We start from the raw sequence: 25,745 nt of genomic DNA, 5'->3' as shown, positions 1-25,745 counted from the left end.
GAAAGGGGCAGATTTTTCATTGGGAATTAACGTGAAACAACAATAGATTACTCAATAACATGGCAATATGTTATGATTATAAATAAATACACCGAGCAGAGACGATCGCGAAAAACCAACTTTTATTTCATGCATGGCAGTCTGGGCCAACACGAAAAAACGTGATTGTTCCTTTGTCTTCCTGCCTCGGGATGGTCCAATGCCAAGCATATAGCAAGGGGTGGAAGGGGGATGTAGGAATAGAATCAAACTATTAGAGAGAAATAAAGGTCGGAAAAATTCCGTCTTTCGTCAGATTGTCGAAAGGACTTTTCTTTCCTTGGACTAATTTCACAACTACACGGAGACCAGAGATCAGTTCATCCGGCTAACACCAAGCGGCGCCACTCAATATAGTCTGAATGGAAATACTGTACTAGAAATTTGGATCGTTTTGTTAGAAAAATCGGTGATAATGTCGTGATTTTTCCAAATTCAGGATACCGCGATGCGGGGATTTTGGATAACATTATTCATCCTGTATATACCAAGGGAAAAATATGGAATAATATGCCTAGAAGATGGTAAGAAGAGGGTCGAAATGGGCCAGATCTGCATGATGATGATGATGTACAGGATACACAGTAGCCGTATACATTTTACACTGTTACTGTATGATGTACAGAGATTGTGACTCATCAAGCTCTCTTCAGGGTTGGATTTTTCCTGTGTTTCATAATATATCATTTGTATAAAACTCATGCCCTCTTTATGATTTGTTCCATGTTCCATACTCCAAGCCGATCAAAGGATATTCTCTCGGCCAGTCCTGCCCCATCCTGAGGAAATCGGGGGTTAATGTATGCTTCCTAGGCCCGTGCACTCGAACGAACCCCCGAGACACTTCACCTCATTGGCTGAATTTCACGACTGAAAAGCGCTTAAACAGAATCCCAAATGATGGTGACAACATTTGCAACATCTGGAATGTATCACTTGTGACTCTTGTCAAAAACACATTACTTCACTTGTATAAATTGGTGTCATGACGATTGCAGTACTGCAGGGTCCTTATTCATGTTATACCAACCAATTTCTATGTATTATCAGCAATCAATTAGAGGTAGTATCCATGTGGCCTATACCTGCAGATCTGCTGTTTGTACTGTCTTCCTGATTAGACATTCTATTTTAAACCCTCTCAGCTCTAATGCTCTAAGTAATGATTACATAAGTAAGCACTAGCATCTATTTTCATTTTCAACCAGGAGAACCAGGTAAATCTATGTCAAGCTATCCTTTGAGCCCGCTGCTCATAAGGATGCATTGGGTGATAGGCCAGATGTATGCTGCCTCTAATTGACTGCTGGCATTATTTGACCTAACTCTGTATCATCAATATTATCTTTTCCCCAATCCTTCAAAATTAAACTCATGAATATTTTAAATTGTGAATAAACTATTGGTAACTGGCGCCCAGTCCGATATTCTGAAGTATACAGAGTAGTGGCATAGCAGTGATGAGAGGACATACCAGTTGACGGACTATTTTATGAACCGGTTTTGACAGGTACACAGTGGAAAACTCATATATTATCTATTAAAACAAAGAACATGACAAATAGGTTTAATTGGCGCCTACCGAGACAAGCTGTAGCCTGACACATCGTTATTTCATCCGAGCTAACAGTTACAGTAGAACCTCACTTAGACGACAGTGCTACCAGGACACCCTCTCAATAAGGGACACTTTTGATCCCAAATTGGTCTTTTCCATTAAATTTGACCGCTTGATATTAGGACACCTCTCTCTTAAGGACAGAATTTGCCAGTTCCAAGTGTGTACTTAAAGGCCTTCACCCTGCGTTAAAAAATTTAGCTTTGTAATTGAATTTGAAAATTTCAAATTGCTAAATACGTGCTGGATAAATTTCATCAATGCTTCTGTGCAGACAGATATGACAATACAATGACTACCAAGTCTCCTTAAAATCGTATTCATAATCAGGACTCGTGATAAACCCCCAAAAAGTGTCTTTCGAAGTATGAATTTTGGCCCAGGACCCTCATGTTTGAAACTGTTACCTTTACTCAGATTTTGTCAAGACTTTAGTTTGACTCCCGAGAAAAAAAAGTCTGGCTTGAGCCCTGCAAAATGACTGCAGTGCAATATTGTGTATTAACTGCATTTTGTATTTTCCTGAACCATCTGTTGTGTCACAAATGGCATACCCCTTTAATACAGAGGTTTGACTGTACATGAGTCGGAGTGCGTGCAACCTAACAGTTTCATGTACATGTGGCCGAGTCAGTCAGTTGAGGTCTGAGATGATGGGCAAGCAGCCACAGTCAACGCAACGTTGATACGTGAATTGCCACTAATGGGTCTGAACGATGTATCTTCTGGGAGTATATAATATGATAATCATTAAGCAGTCAGATACAATGTAGCAGATGATGCTGGCTTCAGTCCGATGAGCTTTTACTTCTTTAGCTTCTTTGATACTTTGGTTAGGTTATTGTGGCCAGAGTATTGAGGCTGATTTTAGGGTTCCTTTTGCATGGCTATGATAGGCAAATGCCATACCTCAAGCCCATCCTGTTCCAAAATCTGCCACATGTTGTCCTGATTCTAAGGAGTTAAGGCTTACAAGAATCTCCTCAATGTGAATATGCTGCTGCATGGGGGCCACTCTTAGCCCATGTTTTAGAAATTGTAGAACAGGGATGAATACTGGCCAAAGGACACAATCTAGCCACGAAACTCTAGTGCAGTCAGGGATATGACTTTGTTGCTGAAAATTGACTGACCCTGTCTGAGCTTGCATCCCACAAATTTTGAATGCTAAAGAAGAATGAAGCCATGAATATGTTAGTCATGTTGAATCTCACGATACCTTATATGTAGGTTAAACCAAAGTATTGATGTGTGTAGGGTCCAGATTTATAGCCATCCCTCCAGGGCTGTACCCATCTGACAATGGTAGACTTAAACGGGCATTTACTGGTGGGTAACGCAGTTTTCCTTCACCCTGATTGATGGCAACCATGGCGAAGACTGAGGCCAGCCTCCCCCATAAAAATATCACACCATGATGAAAAAAATGTGGCAGTTAACAGTTATGATTATTGTCAATTTCAAAAACCTTTTGCTGTTTGTGCATTGACTCATGTTATTCAGATGGAGAAAACATAAGAAAGTAATGAAATTGACATCATGTCGATATTGCAATGGCATCTACTTCAAATTACATGCACAAATAAGAATCATGATGTGCATCTTAATGTCAAGGAGGAGGTGACACAAATGACATACGTGTCCGGTCCTTGTGGATGCTGGGACATTTTATACGTGCATGTGGTGGTGAGAATTGATGAAAATCATGTACCATGTTGATGAGTGCTAGGTCAATTCAAACACTTAATGGGCGGGGAAGTTGAAAAATTGCATGTGCTTGAGAATGGCAATTTCAAATGATACATTGTAGGTGATACACCTTAGTATGAATGTTTATACTTGGTGTTGTCACTGCTGATGTGTTTTTGGCTCTGGGTTGGCATTGGATTTTTTGATAAATTCATTAGGCTAGCCATTTTAAATGAATTTATCTCATTCCGACCGGGAACAAAACCCAGGACCTCAGAGGTGACAAACGCTGATCTTTCAACTCCCTTCTAATCATTGCTATGTGCAACAAAAATACATGCGGCTAAAAGTGGTAATTGCTAGTCTAATATAGTGTTTGTGACTGTCAGAACTAACATGTAGTCCAGCGCCTCCACATCGCCTATCTAAATGTCATCTTCTTTATCATTCCAGACACTGAAGAATCCTCAGGGGGCGACCCCGCGGTCATCGACCTCGTCCAAAACTATCATGAAAACAAGGCCCTTTTGGAATCGCTCCCTCAGCCATACGAGGTCATTTACCCGGTACAAATACGGCGGAATCAGAAAATCGGAATATCGACTCTGGAGCGACGGGGACGCCATTTGGTAAGTATCATTCAGGTTTGGTGAAGCATTTTATGATTCTTTCACTATATCTCCTATATCTTCCTGATCTTTCTGTTAGAAAATGCTATGCCATCCCATATTCTGATTGCTGAAGGAGGCATGGAATCATTTCTGTTGTTCCAAGAAATCTATTCCCCAGGCAGTATGTTTGTGTCGATTGGGTACAGTGTAATAAGCACTGCTCATGCAGTTAGCACACCTTGTATACTCCCACTCTCATTGATGCATTTTCCAAATTGGTGGCCCAGGCTGACTTTGGCTTTAAAGGAACTAAAATTCCTGGCTCTTCACAGTCCTTCGAATGAGACTCAAAACCAAGGTTCCTTGTACCTGGTGTCTATGCCAGGGCAAGCTAAGACCCCACCAAGTGAGAAACATGAGTAGCTTGCGTGGACTCTATCTCTCTCGCCAAAGTCGGACCACTAGGCCAATAAACCCAATTGGTGCCTAACCGTAGTGGCACACAGGATACGCTCATCCCGCCTTGGAGGAGGATTACTCCTAAGAGAATGACCCCTCCAAGTGCAGAGCGAACGCTGAAGAAGAAGAAGAAGAACTCCCACTCTCATTGATGCATTTTCCAAATTGGTGGCCCAGGCTGACTCTTGTACCCTTTGAACAGTAGTACAAATGTAAACATTTTTGTATGTCTTTCAGGTGCACATGGAACAGACGGTCTTCCAAATCGATCTCTTTGGTGAAACACACAAACTCAAACTCCATCTCAATGTGTAAGTACTGTCCTTTCAAATATTTTGACATCTTCAGCATCTTTCCAGCCTCTGAGCTGTGCAGTATTTTCCTTCATGATATTCACATTGAATTGGTACATGTAGTGGATTCATCTTGCAACTCTCACTCCAATACATGTACCATTTCCTTAGGCAAAGAATCAGCTAGAGAAGACGATGATTTATTTTTTAGAATAAGTCTTTTCAACTTCTTCACCTTGTATTGCGAGAGATATCACAAGTGGAAGGCAGTCTCTTTAGATGAATCATATCGGGATGTGCAGCACTGTCATTCAATATGTTGTTGAAGCACCCATTGAATAGAATACTTGGCATATCGAATACGCCAGGGGAGGGGAGAGGGAAATCGCGGAATGGAATTGTATCAATGATTCTGCTTTACATGACATGTATATAATGAAGAATATGTGTATATTGCCGTTTGCACATTGAGAATAAGACCCGATAAAATGTGATCAAACCTGAATGCTGTCTAAATTTCTCTGTGGCTAGAAATAGCTTGGAAGTTCTCAACCCTTTTCGGTTGTTATGGATAACCCATATAAACTTGATACATCGTAAAATTTGGCAAAGCATGATGTGGAGGTGGAGGTATGGCATGTATGGTGACTGTAATAACATTGATAATCTGGTCAAAGATACTTGTTTTAAAAATATTGACAAATTACTGCAAATCTAATGATCTATTGCAATAAAACCTGAAATGAATTCGAAGTCGCAATCTTTCTCTTTATGTGAGATCGTACGTGCACAAATTGCCAATATTAGAATCCCATCTGAGCAGTCGTGCACCTGAATAAAACGTGCCACAAAAAACGAGACCATTATTCGATGCGTCATGTAGCGTATCTAATATTTCATCATAATCTATCATCGCGCACACATGCTGAACATGAAATTAAAAGCTTACGATTTTGATTTAGAAAATTGTGTTTGGAATGAAAATACAATTAGAGATAGGATTCTCCGTATTCTTGGTCAATTTACTTACAGTCTGGCGCATATCTAGATTTGACCTGCTGTGCATGTGGACAGGGTTCTATTCTGAAGTTCATGTCAGGGAATTCCACAGTGATGATTCGATGCAATAATTGATGTGATACTGACCTAGGCACCAGTAATGGAGAAGCATTATATCGACCTGGCAAAACTCACTTTAAATATTACTCACCATGCACATCATGTATATGCACTGTATCCTCATCATAAGTTAAAAAGCCAAGTCAATTTGCAAAACTTCTTGGTATGTGGTGATGCTTAATGCTTGGTACTATAATATAATACAACTTACAAGGTGGCAGGGAAGATCGAAGTGTTTGTTGACAAGGATCATGCAGCATTGATGGTGACCGTTGACAACACTATTGATTTACCAGTCCGATAATCAAAGTTCATCAATCCATGAGCACAGCCTAATGGCCTAGTCAAACACTGCTGGCTTCCAAGCGATGGGCTGAGGTTTCGATCCTGGAGGGAACTGATGCCGTGGTCACACTGGGGTTTTAACACGAATTGAATTCGAATTAAAACGTTGATACGTATTGGGGCGTCACACTCAATTCGGTTCATACCGATCTCAATCCGCTTTAACCAACACGGTTCTTAAACTGAATTGAATGCGAATCAGCTAATCCGAATCAACGAAACCGTATTGAGATTTCAAGTGTGACGCGCTTGATACGAATTAAGGTTTTCGATCGCACTGCGCATGCGCCCGGCGCATGGAAAGTGACCTTTGACCGCGGGAACTAGTGCTCCGAACTAGTTAACTGATGTATTTAAATGATCTCATTAACTCAAATCGTTTTTCGTTATGCCATAGAATAGGGAAAAATCAACTCCCTTGCACGTGACTTGCATTGCCATTTCCTGGCAAGGTATGTTGCCGCCGGTTCGTTGGTCAAAGGTACGCTGGTCAGCAACATTGTCGCGGCGGGGTTTTCCCCGGTTTTGGCCTCGTTTTCGAGGGCGAGGCCGGGATTCTCCGCATTTAGCGACGGTGGTGTTGACTCGCTGAGGACACTCCTCTTTGACCCGAACTTTGGCAATAGGCATGGCCAGGAGATGGAAATGGTCAAGCACCTTACGCGATTTTAACTTGTTAATAATGACTGTGTGGTACTGTGATATTATACTTATATGTTTTGTACTTGTAAATTTTATTCTCCCTTAAGGGAGGTTAATAAATAATAATAATAATAATAATAATAGATGGCGCGTCGTTAGTATGCATTGAGTGTGGCGCGTTTTAAACCGATTTGAATGCGTATTCGGGCCAGTGTGACGCGACCGTTCTGAAACTGGATTAACCAATTCGTATTCCGGAGAGCGCTCTACGGAATTCGGTTTCAATTCACATCCAGTGTGAACACACCATTAGGACTGTATATCTGAATGAACCGCCGTGGTGGCTTTCAAGGTGCTAAAATTCCGGACTCTTTACTACAGTCCTTATGTGTCTGATACTAGGGCCAGCAAAAGACCTCACCAAAGTCAGAAATACAAATTTAGGGCTCTTTGCAGTCATAAAACCAAGGTCACTAGGTCAATAAACCCAAGGTCACTAGGTCAATAAACCCAAGGTCACTAGGTCAATAAACCCTGATTGGTGCCTAACCGTAGTGGCACGTGAAGATGCTCATCCTGTTTTGGAGGAGGAATACTCTCTGGAGAATAACACTTCCAAGTGCAGAACAAACGCTGAAGAAGAAGTTAAAGCCATCAAAGGAAAGTCCCACTTACCATCAATAAGATTCAGTGTCAGATTTTCAAGAAATATATACTGAGCTAACATCTTAAAACTGCTTCTCAGATGAAAAAATCTCTACTTTTATCGGGAAGCATAGAGTGCAGTCTCTTCACACAGCCTTGACTTCGAAAATGTCAAGGTTTCGCTAGAGGAAATCCCAAACGAAATCTGCACGCAGAGACTGGATATGAGTAACCCTTACAAATTATTCTAATCGCCATTTTAGCAGACTGGTTTCAAATTGATTTTTTCCATCTCGTATTTCGAGGACGTACTTCAGTCAGTGCTGTGTAAAGAAAACGAGGGTGCATTAAGGCGAGACTAATATGTTTACAAGAATAGCCACCCGGCAAATCCTATGATACAACATGAGATGCCAAGTCTGGTGCCCCGCAAACGAATGGTCATAATAGCTGCAACCTGCGATTTAAATCACATGCGACGATGATCGCAACCTGCCTGCAAGTTGATATCAAACCCTTACATGTTTTACCCCCAAACGAGAGATCCTTTAGTCGCACATACAGCCCCAGTCATTGTCTCACTCCCACTTTAACTCAGAAACAATCTGCCTGGCCTGAAGCAGATGTCTTAACAGAATTGGATATGATATCATGTGATGTCGAGGAGACAAGTTATCTGTCCTGAGGAAAGTTTCTGGATTTGAATCGATATTGGTGCAACTGCGTTGTCCGCAAGTCAATGTTGATGTTGGAGGTCTGAAGGGTATGTGGTTGTTTTTTGTCATGATGTGTACTGATGCAGCTTCATTGAATACAAGTTCGTGCTGCAGTCTGTTGGGCGCTGTTTTAATATTAGGAATTTTCGACTCTCATGTAATAAATATCAAATATCTGCAGCAAACCGAGACGTAAGTGAAAACAGCCAAAGAAAAATGAGCACATTTGCCAACTTGTAGATTTGGCAACATCATATGATTTACTACTATAACTAGTATTGAAGCTGTTCTCCTTTTTTCAAGGCTCTGACTCTGATACTGATTCAACCCATTTATTTGCAGAACGGCCCTGAAATCACATGCTGTTACCATTTCCGCAATTAACCGCTCGTGCTAGTTTACTTAAGTTCGGCAGGCAGCGATTACGATATTGGATCTCTCCGTAAGTGGAGGGGAGTAACTTCTGCGATGATTGATCGAGTACGAGAGGTGAAAATTGTTCACCAGGAAATTAAATTGTTGAGCATTGTTGAGAGCAGACGGAGTATCTCTTCAGTTGGATACTGCTTGAAAGAGTGGCTCAGATGCTTGTCTGCTTGTCAAACACTCAGATACTGTAACCCCCTATATTTTCGCACCCCTAAATGTTTACGAAACCATTCTCTTCAGATTTTCCTTTCATTTATTTCCTAGAATGGGAACCATTTCCCAATGGCCAACTTCACCTCAGTTAACGGTACTGTTGCATGTTGTTACAAGTCTGAAAAACTCAACTCATGAATGCAGAATGCTCAACCGACCAATTTCAGTTTCTCCATGATAACGTAGCAAATGATGTTAGCAATAATGTGCAGGACGTCCAACCTATTAGCCCGGCAATCGGTGATTCACCACTAGCTATGAGTTGCTCTTCGCCTGATGAGCAGGGTGAGCATGAATTTTGATGAGCAGGACCAGTTGCACTGATAGCCTGCTAAGTGATCCATTTTCTGATTTCAGTTTGATAGTCAGCTTGGGTGAGGTTCATGTCATGTTGTGGCAGCAATTCCAGTGGTTTGGCGGTGACTTCAAAGGTTCAGGGGGAATGCAGTCATGAGGTTGAGTTGATGTGATACTGATAGATGTGGCTATCTGTGTGACTCGCCAACATGGTCAGTGCAGGGGTCAAACTGAAAGCGAGATTTTGAGCCCTGCGGCAGATAATGATGTATTGACTCACTCATACATCTTGCTGTCGCAGTGCGACTGGGCTTGCACTGCTGGCAACAAATTGCAGTTTGTGACAAAGTCGACAACCGGTATCAACTAGATTATGTAATCCAAGGAACAGTCACACAGTAACATCTTAGATCAGTATCTTGACAGGATTGATTGACTGTTTGATTTGTGTTACCAAGGCAACTGGGTCTTATCGAGATTTTGGGATCAAATTAAACGTCCCCAGTTGACAAAGACAATAATTTGACCTTTTGAACTCTGTACCCCTTCTTCGTTATCTGAGTTGGTGCCTTTGAGCATTTTCTTGTGTGCTACTGCTGCTCGCTCTGCTGAGGGAGGAAGCTACTCAAATTTCTACCTTGAATGGAGTTGTAACTTCCTTGACATACATGGACACATGTCCAAGATATCTTTGTTATTATTATATGGACTCAAAAACGTGTTGAAGTTTAGTGATTAGCCCGAGGTCACAAGCGATTTGTCACTGCACGTCTGTGTCAGGCTGCCCTTCAAATCCATGATATTCTGCTTTTACATTTAGGTTTGACTTCCCAAGACCACTATCTTACTCCCCAAGACCACTATTGAACCTGTTGTAATTTCTGACTGACTTTTCAACTGATCCTGCTGCAGATTTCTCAGCAGCAATTACAGGTTTCCATGGCAACTCAGTGACTGATAAACAATTCAGAAGCAGTGGCTACTCTGGCTCATTCAACAGATTGATTTCTTTATGTTTATGAACCTCTTCCAGAAATCAGATGAGAAAAAGTCGAGGGAATCTGACCAACAGGTTTTGCTCAAAATTCTGCCTCACTAGATAGTTGGAATATGGTGGCCACTTACATAAATCAGATTAAAAGAATTCAATTCTGGCCAAGAGATTTTCCTTAAAAGTTTACTATAAAAGCCATCATCATATTTTCATTGCCATTTGTCAAATTTTCACTGCCATTTGTCAAATTTTCACTGCCATTTGTATTTAGAAATGGATGCTAATGTACTAACTGCGCTTAATACAGCAACAGCTATAAACCCTACTTCATCAAATTTTCACTGCCATTTGTCAAATTTTCACTGCCATTTGTCTTTAGAAATGGATGTTAATGTACTAACTTCGCTTAATACAGCAACAGCTATAAACCCTACTTCATCAAATTTTCAATGCCATTTGATAGCTCTTAGAAATAACGGGCGGTTCCCAAGCACTGACTGGCCATTCCTCGGTACTGACTTCATCCTGGGAGCGGAACATCTGTTCAAATTGTGGTTGTTAGCTTTCTCGATTTTTCTCTTAGGAGTATAATTCCTGTTAAGATGGAGAGTATGGACAAGAAGTGTTGGGGAATCGCCCTCGTAATCATGTATGTCAACCCTTTGTTTTGGTTGTTGATCAGAGAGGTCTCAAAGCCTTGTTGTTGGCAGTCCTGGCTATCGCACAATGGGGCCATGGTTTGATCCCGGGGAGAACCCAGGTTTGCATTTCTGGATGAACCGAACTGTAATTCCTGGCTCTTCACAGCCCTTCAAATGAGACGTAAAACCGAGGTTCCTTGTGTCTGGTGACTTTCCTAGGGCGAGTAAAAGACCCCACTAACCCAATTGGCGCCTAACCATAGTGGCACGTAGAAATGTGAGAAGCAACAATGATAATATTTTTTCTGTAATTCTCGATAAAGGTTTCACTATTTTCTGTACGAATTGGAATGACCTCAGAAGAAGATGCTCGAACCAAATCGTCTTATCTATATTTATGAACTTATCGTATTTGCGGAACTTTCCGTCAACTGAAGATGAGCCGAAGTGCTGCGAGATGAGGACAACACAAACAAGACCAGATCTGATGCATGCTTCTTATCGCCGTGGTAACCAGATTGTCGTTAAGGCGGCCATCTTGAGTAGTATAATATGTAGTCATGAGAGCATCAGGCTGTATGTATGAATTCTTTAGGGAACACGAGACATGGCTGAATATGTAAAAAAAAAAAAATCAAAATGAAAGAGGAGTTTGTCAGAAAATGAAACATTTGTGAAGAAGTAAGAAGCAATTTTTAAATTCCCTGGCATGCGGTACCAACACAAACATGAAGGACATAGATTTTGTGTTACTTCAGAACATGTTCCGCAGTTGTTGGCCTGTTCTGGACGAGAGGAGGGAGTCGAATACAGCCTTACACATGTAACAGTGGCATGGATGTGAAAAGTGTTAGGGGTGAGGAGAGTATGTCATCGCATCAGGCTAAGGTCAGGTTGTGTATGTTCACGAACTTTTCATCCTTCCTCATCAGATGAGGTCAATATTCAATGAGAGCTAAATCAAACTCGAGAACTTTTCAATCTTTTCAATCTACAAATTGAGTGCTCATCATTCAAGCGCTATTCACAACTGTTACCAAATCCTAGAATAGAAAGTCAACCCATTCCGCGAGCTCATTTAGGGCATTCACGTTGTGTGCCCACTGACTCACCATGTACGGATTGCGGGTATTTGACTTTGAAATGCTACATTCAATGTTACATTTACAACCCTGTCTCATGAAGGATTTCCTGCACCAGCTGGCCTTTTTGTTGGATTCAAGGTTTGTGGATCAAATGATATTTGAATATCGAGTCACGTAACAGATATGTTCACCGAGTTAACGCTAACAGTTACATCATAGAAAAATTGCATACCGTAGTCTGCAGGCGTTTTATTTTTGCAATATTTGGAAATGCTCTGTCAACACAAATAAATGAGTATGAAAATTTCAATCAACTCTAATGCATCAACCATTAATTTTCAGCCGCAAACCCAATATTTTGTCGTTCACTGATTAATAATGAGCAAATAAAATTGCACCAACTTTTAGTATCGTTAAGATTCACGGTTTATACCTTGCAAAACTAATGGGGAGATTCAGGTAATATTTCATCAAAGAGAATCTCCAGCATACTGCAATCATTTTCACGATATTCATCAAATGCACAATGTGTTATAGAACTGCTCTACATCATTCTAGGAATGGCACATCAAGCGTACATAAATTCTAGTTGGATTCTGCGGCTGTAAATCTCAGCGCTAGGTATGCGGCGTGAATGTACCTGGTTTCTTTCATGTTTGTATTGGCCGACCCAGGTAAACAAAATACGGAGTTCAGCGGGAACCGAAGGGATGGGGCGAAATTATTTGCTTGTTGGCTGAAAGATGAGATCATGTAGAATTTGTTGGTATCATGGTTCTGGCCTTCAACAGAAGGAGATAATTGGAGCGCCTTGGCGAATTCTTTTGTTGATGAAGCAACAAACGGCTTGGTGGGTGCAAAAACATGGCATCGGCTTCTGAAATCAAGAGAAATGGTTCATTTGAACCTGCTGCACCAGGAAACAGAGATATACTGAACTTTGAAGTGGTGAGAGCGGTATAACTCATCTGTAGGTTTAATTTATACTTCGAAGTTTTGGTCTTACTTAGTGTACCAAATGAACCTCGAGCTTAAAATATGGTTCAACAAGAAATTTTTCTCTGGGTTGGTTTGTATTAATCGTTGGCACTTCTAAATTTTCCCTCTATACAAACTGTGGAACCTCGCTCAATGGACACCTCTCTTAGCAGGACACGCTCTCTATTAGGGACAGTGGTTTTGGTCCCAAATGGGTCATTTCTTTACAATTTGATCTCTATAATCAGTACACCTCCCTTTATATAATAAGGACAGCATTTGTCAGATCCAAGGGTGTCCTTATTAGAGACGTTCTACTATTCATGTATTATATGTCAGTCGTGTGTCAAAAGTTCCTCATATTTTACTGCCTTTTTCATTGCAGGCCGCTACTCTCGACCAGCATGCGGAAAAAGTACTTCCTTCAAGACAAGACTCAGATTATCTCCGAGGTAAAGAACTTTCCCTTTATTTCGGCAACCCTAACTTTGAGTGAAAGTGCCAAGTGACAGTAACTGTATGATAAGATCAGTAATTTTTGTGCAATTAATGTTTGTGTTTTGACCCCCTTATTGGAAAGTTGCAACAACTATCAGGATCACGAAAATAGAGTTATTTACAGTATGCTTTCTTGTTTCAGACTGTGGACCACTGCTACTACCATGGAACTATCAAACATCTCCCCGAGGCTAACGTCGCAGTGAGCACGTGTAAGGGGCTGAGCGGTGTCATCCAGCTCCAGAACGCTACCTATATCATCCAGCCGCTCAAGGGAGGGGACATGGGGGTGAGTACTTAGTCGGTAGAGTCAATATTACCCCAAGTGGTGCCCAACCATTGGAGAACGCAGACATTGCTCTAAAGAATGAATGGAGGAGGTGGAGGCATGTGATGTTGTGGGAGAGGATGAGCACAACATCAGTCGGGAAGAAACTACAATCTTGAAACTTTAGTGTGTGGGTTCGAAATTCGTCTGAAGCAGAATGCATGTATTGCTTTGATATTCAGTAACTACAAGTCAGTGTGTTGAAAAGAGTAAAGATTTACAGTGTACTCGGTATTAGACAATTTTGACAAAAAGATTGTAATGAAAATCCCATTCCATTCAAATTTTCTGATTCTTGCCACAAGTTGATTGGTGATTCATATCTCGTTTTAATTATTCAGAAGCTTTCATCCTGTTTATGACATCTTGCCTGTGTTGCGGAGCTCGGGCCAGATCTGACAGGTGTTTGTGACAGTGTCGTAATTGAGTTGGAGGGAAAAAGTGCCAATGTTGTTTCAGAATAAATGGAAAGTAGAGGTTTTCTGGTTGCAGTGGCAAATTCTTTGACAATTTAGATGTGCCACTTTTGAGTGTTGTGTAAAATTTCAAGATTTAGAGTGGTATGATTTTGGCTTCTTTTTCTTGCAGATGAACCATCCGCATGTGTTATACCGCGCTGTTAACGAGCGGAAGGGAGACTGTGGGGTCCACGACGGGCGCTGGCTGCATTACCAAGATCTTCACGAGGAGGAATATGTCCGTAGGGTCAAGATGAGAAACGCTAATCCTGAAAAGGTATATTTTAATCTTTCGCCATTCTAAGAACACCTTGAACTAAATACTGAAATGTGATTTTATCTGCTTTTTGACTACTTTATTATAAGATGATGTTTTGCACCTACTCAAACAGCTATGGTTGCCTAACGATCCGGACGTCTATATCTGGCTCACATATCAAGACCACCGCTGCCAAAACAAGTTGCAGTGTACTTTTACATGTAAAGCAATGCATCATTGCAATCAAGGTGTTTGAAATGTTCTTTACTGAACTGATGCCTCTCCTCTTATTGCTCCAGATCAAGAAAGATGTTGAGGCAGCCACTAAAGTTATTGACCTGGCTTTGATAGTTGACTATAAGTTGGTAAGTATAACATTCGAAAATCTACGATTAGATAAATTGCCTTGAGAACTTCTGGTGACTACTAAAGTAATCGACTTGGCATTGATAGTTGACATGTGGTTAAAAGGGAACAGTGGCATGCATTACAAATAGCGTCATATCGTCTGTGCTTAACTGTCTGTTCCATAAACTGGTACTTGTATCAATTATGTAATAACTTTATATTCAAAATATTGTTACCGCCATCCTTCTTTCAGTTCCACATGAACAATAACACGAGTGAACGAGAAATCGTCCAGAAAGTCATCATGGTAGCCAACATCGCTGATATGGTAAGTCTGTTCTGGTGCAGAAGTGAGTCAGTTGAAACAGAGTCACGGCCAATAACTTATCGGTGCCCACCTGTAGTGGCACAAGAAGAACAACTGATAGTGTCTGTGACTTGGTCCATAGCCAGACCATATACAGTAGAACCTCTCTATTAAGGACACCCTTGGAACTGACCAGTGCTCTCCTTTATTGAGAGTTGTCCTAATTACAGAGGTCTAAATTCATTGTAAATCACCAATGAGAGACCAAATGAAGTGTCCTTAATAGAGAGGATGTCCTTAATAGAGAAGGCCCAAGTATGCGATTGATAGACATGCCTATCCCTTCTTTTCTCAAAACTCTTCATTCTATTTGTAGTATTTCAAAGTCCTCAATCTAAATCTTTCGATCGTGTACATTGAGATTTGGAACACAGAGGACCAGATGAAGATGGACCCCAACATCCGCAAGACTCTACAGAACTTCGTCCTTTATAAGAAAGGAACTCTTTACCAAGTGCCTCATGATAGTACTCATTTACTCAGGTCAGTGGAGTAGTGGTTTGAGCACGGGGTCGTTATCAGGAGGTTGTGGGTTCAACTCTTGAAAGGATCACTGTATACTTGTATATTTGTATCCTTGAGCAAGATACTCAACCCTTAATTGCTTTGTCCTTCAATGAGATGTAAAAATAAGGCTCCTTGTACCTAAAGGAACTCTTTACCAAGTGCCTCATGATAGTACTCGTTTACTCAGGTCAGTGGAGTAGTGGTTTGAGCACGGGGGTCGTTATCAGGCGGTCGTGGGTTCAACTCTTGAAAGGATCACTACATACTTGTATCCTTGAGCAAGATACTCAACCCTTAATTGCTTTGTCCTTCAATGAGATGTAAAAATGAGGCTCCTTGTACCTGGTGTCTTCTGGTCAGGGCTGGCAAAAGACCCAACAAAGAAAAAAAATTGGTAACTTGGCCAACAAACTCACTCTAAAGAAAACTTCAACATTCATCATTTCAACATTTCCCCTTTCTTTTCAGCTCCTATGCATTTTCTACAGACGACATCGGCCTTGCCATTCCAGAATCCATCTGCTCAGAACGTGCCATCGGTATCACCCGCGTGCCGAGCCTGTATCAGCCAATGGAGATAGCGGCGACCTTGACACATATGATAGGTCATAACCTTGGCATGAAACACGACTCGGAGAAATGTGAATGTAGCGACTTGTTCGGGTGTATGATGAAGGAAAGTCTGCTGTGAGTAAAGTTGGAAAGATTTTCAGACATTCATCAGTCATCCGCCATCTTGGGTGCCTAGGTTTTTAATAGAGACCTGTTAGAAATCTAATGCAGATTTACGTGGATACTGTTATGCAATGCACTCAAGGGTCCAGACCGAAATTGGATGCATATTGGTGGCTTCAAAGAACCAGCCCCTCAATCCGTTATACAAAGTTACAAAGTAGCAGAACGTGAACCAGAACTTCCCTTGTACTTTGTAGTCAGGCTCTTGGTGGGGCAAAATTACACTGTTTTGAAAATATTCAGCCAAAATCACAGTCATAAACGCATTTTTGGGACTTTTGGAGGCCCCCTACACCCATGGTGGTTACTTAAAATCTACTTAATTTTTCTTCCAGACTCAAAGGCAGAGAACACCTCAAGAACTTCTCCTCCTGTAGCCGTGACTTCTTCACCGACGCGTTATCCCTCGGTCTCGGCAACTGCATCATACCGTACCGATACGAGGTCACCTACCCGACGAAATGCGGCAACGGCATCGTCGAGCGGGGCGAGCAGTGCGACTGTAAATCGGCCCAGGAGTGCTTGTTGAAGGATCCGTGTTGCGAGCCGAGCACTTGTCTCCTACAGCCGTGGGCGTTTTGTAACCACGGGCCGTGCTGTAAAAACTGCTCTGTAAGTACTGATGCATCTTATCTAAGCACCCCGCAAAAGGTGATTTTGATCTTTGGTTTAAATTCTGACGAACTGCAAACAAATTTTTTCCTTGTGAATCAAGGTGAAATCTGTAAAAATTTGCCAGTTTAAAGTAGAATGTGTCCACTTCTCCTCTTCAGATTTTGCCTCATACTCATGTGTGTCGTGTCCAAGCAAACGAGTGTGACGTGGCCGAATACTGTGGTGGTAACAGTGGCCTGTGTCCTCCCAATGCCTATATCCAAGACGGGACGCAATGCTCCGCCAGGGAGGGGCACTGCTATCGTGGGGAATGTCCGACGCATCAACGCCAGTGTCAAATGATATGGGGAAGAGATGCACTCGTCGCCCAGACAAGGTGCTACCAACGTTTTAACCCTCTCGGAACGATGAACGGACACTGCGGACCGAACGTGACGACACATTTGTACAACCACTGTGAGAATGAGGACGTGTTGTGCGGGCTCCTGCACTGCATCGGTGGAACCCCTGCCCCCCTGGTCGGAGACATGGAGACGTACACCAAGACTTTTGTCAGCGTGAAGGGTCAGCAGTTTGTTTGCAAGTAAGTCGCCCATTTCTTTTAAACCGCATGTGAAGACTTCATTTTTTTCAGGTTGACAGAATCTAGAATATTTTCTCCCCACTTTTCACCTCCATCGCCAAATACACTCCTTTACTGATTCCTTTACTTTCTTCCAGTATCCTGAATAGTTACAGCATCCCAGAATTCCCCCAAGACGGCGTGGTCAAGGATGGAACCAAGTGCGGTGCAGGGCGGGTCTGTTTGAATCACAAGTGCCGGGACGTGAAGGCCATCATGAATGGAGCGTGTCCTACTAATAATCCTTCAGTCGTCTGTTCAGGCCATGGGGTAAGTGTATGAATTACAGGAGCCTGTTTGCCACAATGCATTCACCTGTACTTCGTTATTTCACACCGCACTGCACCTAAACAGTGCAAAAATCGCATACATTTTTAAAGTTCTGTAAATTCGTGACAAATCGCATTAAGTGTAACCCGACCATTAACCTAAATCAGTATTTACACTTAAATGAAAAAAACGGTTTCTTGTGTTTGTCTTATAACTGATGACTCTCTTGATGACTAAGTTCTCTATAAATAACTTGCGTTCTCTCCTCGCAGGTCTGCACAAACGAGTTGAAATGCGTTTGTAACCCGTTCTGGCTGAAAGAAGACTGCAGCGTCCCGATGTTCCAACCAACACTAACAACGACAACAACAGCCGTCATGCCAACCATGGTCGATTATAACGTGACAGATTATAACGCGTCGGCCATATTTGTTGCCGGGATTTTGAAAGATCGTAAGGGTGTCGTACCCAATAATGGTAAGTGGGGAGGTCCATGGTGGCTGCCTTTGACCTCTTGTGACGGCACACTATCACTGTTGGCCATACGTCGAGGTTGTCTATTATGTCATGACCTCTGTAAGCACAGCGTGGCTTTCGTAGTGTCAGAATGTTGGCGACATGATTGTGTCAAATTTGGATTGGGAGTTGGGCATCCCTCAGAGAGGTGACTGCTGATTCTGAAGGGCCAGGGTGTTGATGGTGTCTAACAGATTTTAACTATGCTTACTCTTACATTTTCCCCGTTTCTATTTTCAGTTAACGGGGAGAGCATCAGTACGAAGATGTTGATGATAATCTTGGCAGGTGTCGCCGGTGGTCTTCTTGTCGTCCTCGCATTCTTTATGTTATGCTACAGGTGAATATATAGTCCTTTAAAATTCCGACAGAAAATCTATTAAGATACTGTTTTGAGCTGAGCGTCATTTAATCGTTTTACACACATGGGTTGCACGCAATGTCTACCAGTTCTCTTTGCCACAGTGTCCAAGTCGTCTGTGAAACAAATTTTGTAGAAACATTTTTCGTGTCAATATTCCTTATATCGGTATGCCTCGTAACTCAAGAAGCAGCTGGCAAAGAACCCAATATAAAGTTTCATAATAACCATTATATTTTCCAACAATTTCAGACGCCGTAGCCCTACATCCATGACTAGTTACACCCCCTGGGGGAAGAAGAAGAAGAAAGAGGCACTTGCAGGGAATCGCCCTGCTAGCCTGTCAAGCGAGGAGGGTCCCAACGCCAACCGAATCATCAAATTTGGGGAGATGCCTTCGTACAGGTATGTATGTGACACTTCTTCTACTGCATTCAGAGTTTCTGAGAAACTCGCCAGACAGTCGGCCCGTTTTTGGTAACAAGTCAGCTGTCCTAGAAAGTTCACCACAGAGCCCCAGAGCTTTGTGGTCAGGGTGATGTCCTTTGGTCCTTATATCTCTCTGTTCTCTATGAGGGAGCAGGTCTGAGGCACATGAGCTGGAGTCGAGCAGATTCTCGTAGGCCTATTTGTTTTTAAAATCCTAATTTCTTGCCTTAAGATATAAAATGAATTGGATTTTCTTTTTAGGGAAGAGAAAATAAAAGAACTCCACGAATTAAAACGGCGAGTTTTACAAGGTCACTACGGTGATGAGGAGGATGATCACGAATTAGCTGAAACAGCAGAAAATCGCAACAGCTGCACCGAGGAAATCATTCATGACCCGCCTCATCAGCCATCCCCTCCTCCAGTTAGCCTCGACAAAATGCCGGAGAAGGGTATTTTGAAGAAGGGCCCGCGACAGAAGGGTCGCCGATTAAAAAAGGGGTTGAAACTTCCTGGGGATCCGGGGCAGTTGTCTGGGTCCCAGATGTCGGGATCAGAGACGGAATCAAAGGAGGGGTCCAAGGTGGAATTGGCGGGCATTCTGAAGGAGGTTGACAAAGTTGTGTCAGGGTCGGAATGCGGTTCTGGTGTTTGTTCAGATTATGAGAGTATGGATACAGAACGGGAAAGCTTGTTGAAGTCCGACGGTGGGGAGAGGTCGGGGACTTTGGATTCGCGAATTCTTGAATCGCCGATGGGTACTGGGTCGCCAGGTAGTAAAGAGCATGTGGACTCCGAAGGGAAAGTCGTTCATATACGAAATATTGGCGATTTGATTAAAAATATCGAAGAACAAGTTGTGAGACAATCGCCTCCTGCTACGGAGGATAAACAGGACTGCGACAATCCTAATTTGTGCCAAAAGAATCTGCTACGCCCCGAGGATGTAAAAACTGATGCGAACGTGCAGACTAGTCCTTTATACTCTCATCCCGTTCATATAACGGACAATCCTTTGTATCCATTGGAAGAAGCGGGGTCGGAATCGGGAAGTAGTGAATCTGCGCGGAGTACAAACAGTTTGAACGGGGCACAAAAAATACCGTCTCCAGTTTCACCAGAGCCAATTGTCTTAACTGCTCCAGCGCCACCTTGTGGGCCTTTACTGAACTTCTCTCCGTTGCACATCGGGTTGCAAACGCAACATCACGCTCAGTTTAGCCCGGAGGATAATCTGTTTACGTGTACACACTTCTCGCCCGTGTCAAGTCCGCGAGAAAGTTTTCTGAAAAGTGGTTGTAGTCCGTTGGCAAGTCCGAACGAAAGTCCGTATAAACCCATTTTTACGCCACCACCTCGACTCCCGCCTGTGCAGTTTTCACCGCAAAAGCCTATAATCCCTGGACAGACTGGCCTGAATCAAAACATTGGAAAGTTATCATCATTCTTACCGCGGCCTGATTATGTCCCATTGCCACCATCTTCACCAGCGCACTCTAGTAGCGAGAGCAGTAACTGTTCGAGTGTCGTTAAGCCTGACAGCCCAAAAGAGGAGAAAGATAACATCCCGAGGATTTGGCAGGCACCAAACCGCAGCAATATCCCAGCGAGACGTGGACCAGTTGCAGCAGTGCTCAGTGGACATTTTGAGAAAGTGCCTACCAAAAATATACCTGGTGAAACTGGACCAGAAATGGAACGAAAGTTAGTTCAAAATGCACCACCAGGTGGGCCACCTGATGGTGTACGATCTGCTCCACAGCAGTTTTATTCTTTTTTACCCCGATCTGAAAAAGACCCTTCATCGGGAGAAAGTATAATGTATCCGCCTCAACAAACCGGCCGACCGAGGTCTTGTGCTTCCCCGCAAGATGGAAATCTTGGGTTGCCTCGAAAACCACGCAGCAGGCCCGCGAGTACGAGTCTATACAGGCCCGTTATTTTGCCGAAACAAAACATACCGGCGAACAGTGCATGTGCTTCGCAGGAACCTGACGATCGGCCATCGAAACCGAGCAATCTTCCATTGACAAACAACTTTCACAGCAATTCATCAAATTCGCCTGAATTTTACAAAACCTTTTCCCCAATTTTCCCACCGCATTTGTTATCAGCTGATCATTTTCGTGTCCAATTAGATGAAGACGAACTCTCGTCGGAAGAAAATATGAACAACGATTTGTCACCATCGCACGCCCGGATACCGCATTCCCCAGAATGCAATATCAATCCATACAGTCCAGACACTTCGCCAAACGAACAACCCGCACGATCAAAAACTCAGTTCCCAATGGGAATTCGATCAAATTTGAACACAGGGTCAAAGGTCAAACCGTGGAATTCTCGGGATAAAAACGTTGACCCGGATGTTGTCGCGAGTGGAGGGAGAGACGTGCGGAAGAAACCCGAATCTCCAAAACGTGGGAAGAAAAAGAAGAAAAAAGCAACCAGCGGTGAAGAGAAGATGAGTAGTAGAGAAAAGATTGACAAAGATTTGGTACTTGATGTGTAATATATTGTAAACCCCATTTTGTATTCAATTTATTGGCGAAATCACAGTGGCCCAAAAGGACATGGCGATTTACTTCTGAAGCTGAATACAGCTACAACACTGTACCATTACTGTTTGTGAGTGAAGCCCTGAGGCAAAAAGGAGTTGACTTTTGTTGAAGATTGAGAAGGGCTGTTTGCTTTGTAAATAAATGACTCTAGGCTAGATTAATCTAGATGTGAATCCAACGTAGAAACAATTGGTATGTTTCTGTGTAATGCAATATGTGTCTTCCAAACGGAAGAATATGAAATTTTAGTTCTGTTGGCGAGAATTTTGAGAATCTGGACCATTGTTTTAGGTCATCTACTTCAATTGAAAGTATTTGTATCGAGGTTGCATTGCAAAGATCTCCTGTTACCGAGGTTATCAAGGTCACCTGTATCAAGGTCACCTAATCAAGGTCACATAATCAAGGTCACCTAATCAAGGTCACCTTTACTAGAAACAGATAGCAAGCAGTGCTATCTATTCTGCCTTTACTGAGATTACCTTTATCAAAGTCACTCAAGGTTACCTATATCAAGGTCACTTAAAAGTTACCTATAAGGTTATGCCTATATCAAGGTCACTTGAAAGTTACCTATAAGGTTATGCCTATATCAAGGTCACATGTGACCCACATATATAAAGGTATCGGCAAATAAAGACACCTGTAAGGTTACCTATATCAAGGACACCTATATCCAGTAAACCATATCAAAAGGTAACAATCAATATCAATTCATATTCTAAATTTTATACTTAGGATGATTTCTTTGAAGATAGACTTGCCAAGGGTAACCTATGTATAAGGGTTTTAAAGGATACCTAAATAACGAATGTCATCATCTTTGAAACGTTTACCAAACTGAACTCAATTTATCAAAATGGTTCTCAGCTTTTTATATGTGCCATATTTTGTGTACACGACTTTAAACTGATGGTTTTACTTTTATGCAACGATCACATTTTTGGTGAAAACTGCCGTACTTAATGTTTTAGTTTAAGGATGTTTTATATGTGGCATAATGTGTCGATTAACAGTGACAATAGATTAGAATATTAGTATAACATATTGTGTACTTCTGATGGGTGAAGGCGACATATCTAGTTTGTAACTTATGCAACGATCAATAGATGTCTTGTACACCTCCTCCTCAAGGGTACAAGGCACTTACGACAAGCACTATTAATCTTGTGGCAAAGCTGTGCCGTCGGTCAAAACAGGATCAGGCGAATTATCATTGATCAAACTTTCGTCATTATTGCAGCATTGTTGCGTCGTTCGCTTGAGGAGAAGTGTTTGCAAGACACGCATTGCTACTTGCCAAAATCTGCAGACTTCAAGTCTTTGAAACAGTTCATATATTTATGGCTTGATGCTTTTATAGTATTTATTTAATCCTAATACTCATTGCGTAGTAGTTTAGATGTGTTGTCACTGCAGGGAGCTATGCTTCTTGTAATGGGCTATTGACAGTGATGTGGACACTTTCTAGCATTGGACTCAAATAAGTGTTTTTCGCTGTGTAGTTGCATTCATTTTTGCTAAACAGCTGATGTTTAATGGCACTTCTGTGAATTGCTATTCATTACTTCCCCTCATTTCATCTAGACTAATAAACATATTCCTGGAAAAGAGGAGGGCCAAGACGCACCATCCACCTGCATATTGGCCGCTCAAGTTGAACATCATCAGTCCCTATCCTCTTCCGTTCACACTCGGGCCCACCCAAAACAATCTAGGGCATTTTCACTCGTGATACTGGTAAATATTCTGTCAAGTCTTTACTTAACCTTTTTGGATGTAATAGTAATACCGTCCGGGATGCAGGGGACAGGAGAAATCAGGAGTGACCCTCCCAGGGAAAATATAAGTTAAAGAATTTATTCATTTGCCAAAATTGTCGTGTTCGCAAACTTTGCTACCTGATTTTCAATACCTTTTTGTACAGGGATTTACATGTGCATAAACTGTGTGTTCATTTTCAAAGTATTTACTGTAATTAACTGTATACTCTTAACTCAGTGCTGTAAACAAAAGATCAGCTGCCTTCATTTCGAAGACATCATCGCCGCCATCTTTAAAGGCCAAACACTTGGACCATGAACAGCAAAACATGACGCTAGTGCAACGTTTCATTTATCCTGGGACTAGGAGGCCCAATTGGTAGTCTCTGGGTGACTCTGTCAGGGACGGAACTTGGATTATCAGAAAGAGGGGCTGCTGAGCTTAGGGCGCAGCTGGAACTCTAGAGCACTGTATAAGATAACTTGAGAGATATGTTGAGTTTCATTAAAGGGGGATGCTGTTCGTAGTTAATCGTGGGTCTGGAAAATGTTGAAAGTTTTATTCAATACTTATCTACGTAATTGGAAATTTTCCAAATTCAGTTACAAAATTTCAAATTGACAACGGCATAGGCCCTCAAGAATCGAGGAGATGCTAATTTGCATAATAAGGACTGTGTAGCTTAAAACATTTTTGAATTGTATACACTGCAGTGTTCCTTTAATAACAAGTGGCTGTTAAGCTTTGCAGCGCTGAGCACCACCTGTTTATATGTCTGTACAGTAACTAACAGGTCTGAGTCGGAAAGACATAGTGAGATAATAAACTAATGTAATATAAATGAATTGTTCATGTTTCCACATTTTTAGCTCACCTCTTAGCAGAGGTGAGCTTATCCCATACCGTGGCGTCCGTCGTCCGTCGTCGTCGTCGTCGTCGTCGTCGTCGTCGTCGTCGTCGTCGTCGTCCGTCGTCGTCCGTCGTCCGTTAGCAGGGCACGTTTCGTAACTGTTAGAGCTATTGAGTTGAAACTTGGTACACATGTACCCTTATGTAATGACACCTTGGAGACCAAGTTTCGGTCCGATTCGTTTCATGGTTTGGCCACCAGGGGGCCAAACGTCAAAAGGGAAAATATGCAATATCTCCCTTAATAGTAGTCGGGAAATTTTGAAAAAAATATGGTAGGTACTTCTAGCAAAGGTGCATCATATATCCTCCGGGTTTTTGATTTGACCTCCTTTTCAAGGTCACAGAGGTCAAATGGTGTAAATTGGCCGTTAGGATGTAACGATGGCACGTTTCTAAACTGCAATGACTATTGATACCAAATTTGGTACACATTTACCCCTTAGTCAGGTGATCTCAGGGATCGAAGTTTGGTCCAATATGATTGACCACTTGACCACCAGGGGGCAAAATCCAAAAACCTTAAAAATGTGATTATTCCTTAACTTCTTGCCCGATTGCCACCAATTTGATATCATGGGTACATCTAACCACCATACAGTATATGTCACACAGGTTTTTAATTTGACCTTCTTGTCAAGGTCACAGAGGTCAAATGGCGTAAATTCGCCGTCAGGCCGTAACTATGGCACATTTCTTAACTGCAATGACTATTGATCACAAATTAAGTACACATGTACCCCTTGGTCAGGTGATCTCAGGTACCGAAGTTTGGTGCGATCTGATTTGCCGTTTGGCCTCCAGGGAGGGGGCCAAATCCTAAATTCTTCAAAATGCCATAATATTCCTAGTAATGACTTGCCCGATTGGCACCAATTTTATATCATAGGTACATCTAATTCTAACAACCATTCAATGTGTCACCCGGGTCTTCTTTGATTTGACCTACTTTTCAAGGTCACAGAGGTCGAATGTACTGTAAATTGGCCATTTTGGGGAAATTGTAATTGCTTGGACCTACATCAAACCTAACACTACATGACACAATACCATGCTCTTTATCCATCTTTCCTCCACATGAGGTGAGCACAATGGCCCTGGCCATTTCATATTTCCAGGGTGGAAATAGGCTTTTAGAGTAGCCTAGTGGGATTGTCTTAAAAAGCACAGTGAGATAGAAGCTCCCAACGGCATCCCAGACAGCAAGAATGAGTGGCCACTTGAGGCTGATAACGGGCACTGATCGGGCCAGAAGTCACCAGGGAACCAACTGTCATTCTGGTCAACCCTTACCAGTGGGCCACCGAGGGGCTGCTATTGCCCCATTCTCCTCTCTTTAGCCACTATTGGCCCTCTGACGCTTGCTGTATGGGACTTTTCCTCCT

The 25,745-nt window shown here is 42.2% G+C and overlaps 1 protein-coding gene across 1 annotated transcript; it reads left to right on the top strand.

Moving 5' to 3' along the window:
- The first annotated feature begins 411 nt into the window (after positions 1-411).
- LOC135500353 (uncharacterized) lies at positions 412-24,292 on the top strand. The gene is made up of 17 exons (XM_064791779.1): positions 412-563; positions 3,800-3,975; positions 4,654-4,727; positions 13,199-13,265; positions 13,454-13,600; positions 14,228-14,374; positions 14,656-14,721; positions 14,958-15,032; positions 15,388-15,554; positions 16,047-16,265; positions 16,649-16,925; positions 17,087-17,511; positions 17,649-17,820; positions 18,093-18,297; positions 18,577-18,676; positions 18,950-19,102; positions 19,388-24,292. Exons 1-17 carry the CDS (start codon positions 488-490, stop codon positions 21,636-21,638), a joined length of 4,797 nt encoding a protein of 1,598 aa, XP_064647849.1. The 5' UTR covers positions 412-487; the 3' UTR covers positions 21,639-24,292.
- The last annotated feature ends 1,453 nt before the right edge of the window (positions 24,293-25,745 follow it).

The sequence above is a fragment of the Lineus longissimus genome, chromosome 16, assembly GCF_910592395.1.
Source record: "Lineus longissimus chromosome 16, tnLinLong1.2, whole genome shotgun sequence".
Taxonomy (NCBI): domain Eukaryota; kingdom Metazoa; phylum Nemertea; class Pilidiophora; order Heteronemertea; family Lineidae; genus Lineus; species Lineus longissimus.
This window is presented reverse-complemented; position numbering and strand designations above follow the sequence as displayed.

What these genes read in the sequence shown, in the direction of transcription:
- LOC135500353 (XM_064791779.1), top strand. Translation starts at nt 488, where the DNA reads ATGCGGGGATTTTGGATAACATTATTCATCCTGTATATACCAAGGGAA. An exon ending in AATAATATGCCTAGAAGATG is followed by an intron (nt 564 to 3,799) that starts GTAAGAAGAGGG and finishes TTATCATTCCAG; the next exon opens with ACACTGAAGAATCCTCAGGG. An exon ending in CGTGCTGTAAAAACTGCTCT is followed by an intron (nt 16,926 to 17,086) that starts GTAAGTACTGAT and finishes TCTCCTCTTCAG; the next exon opens with ATTTTGCCTCATACTCATGT.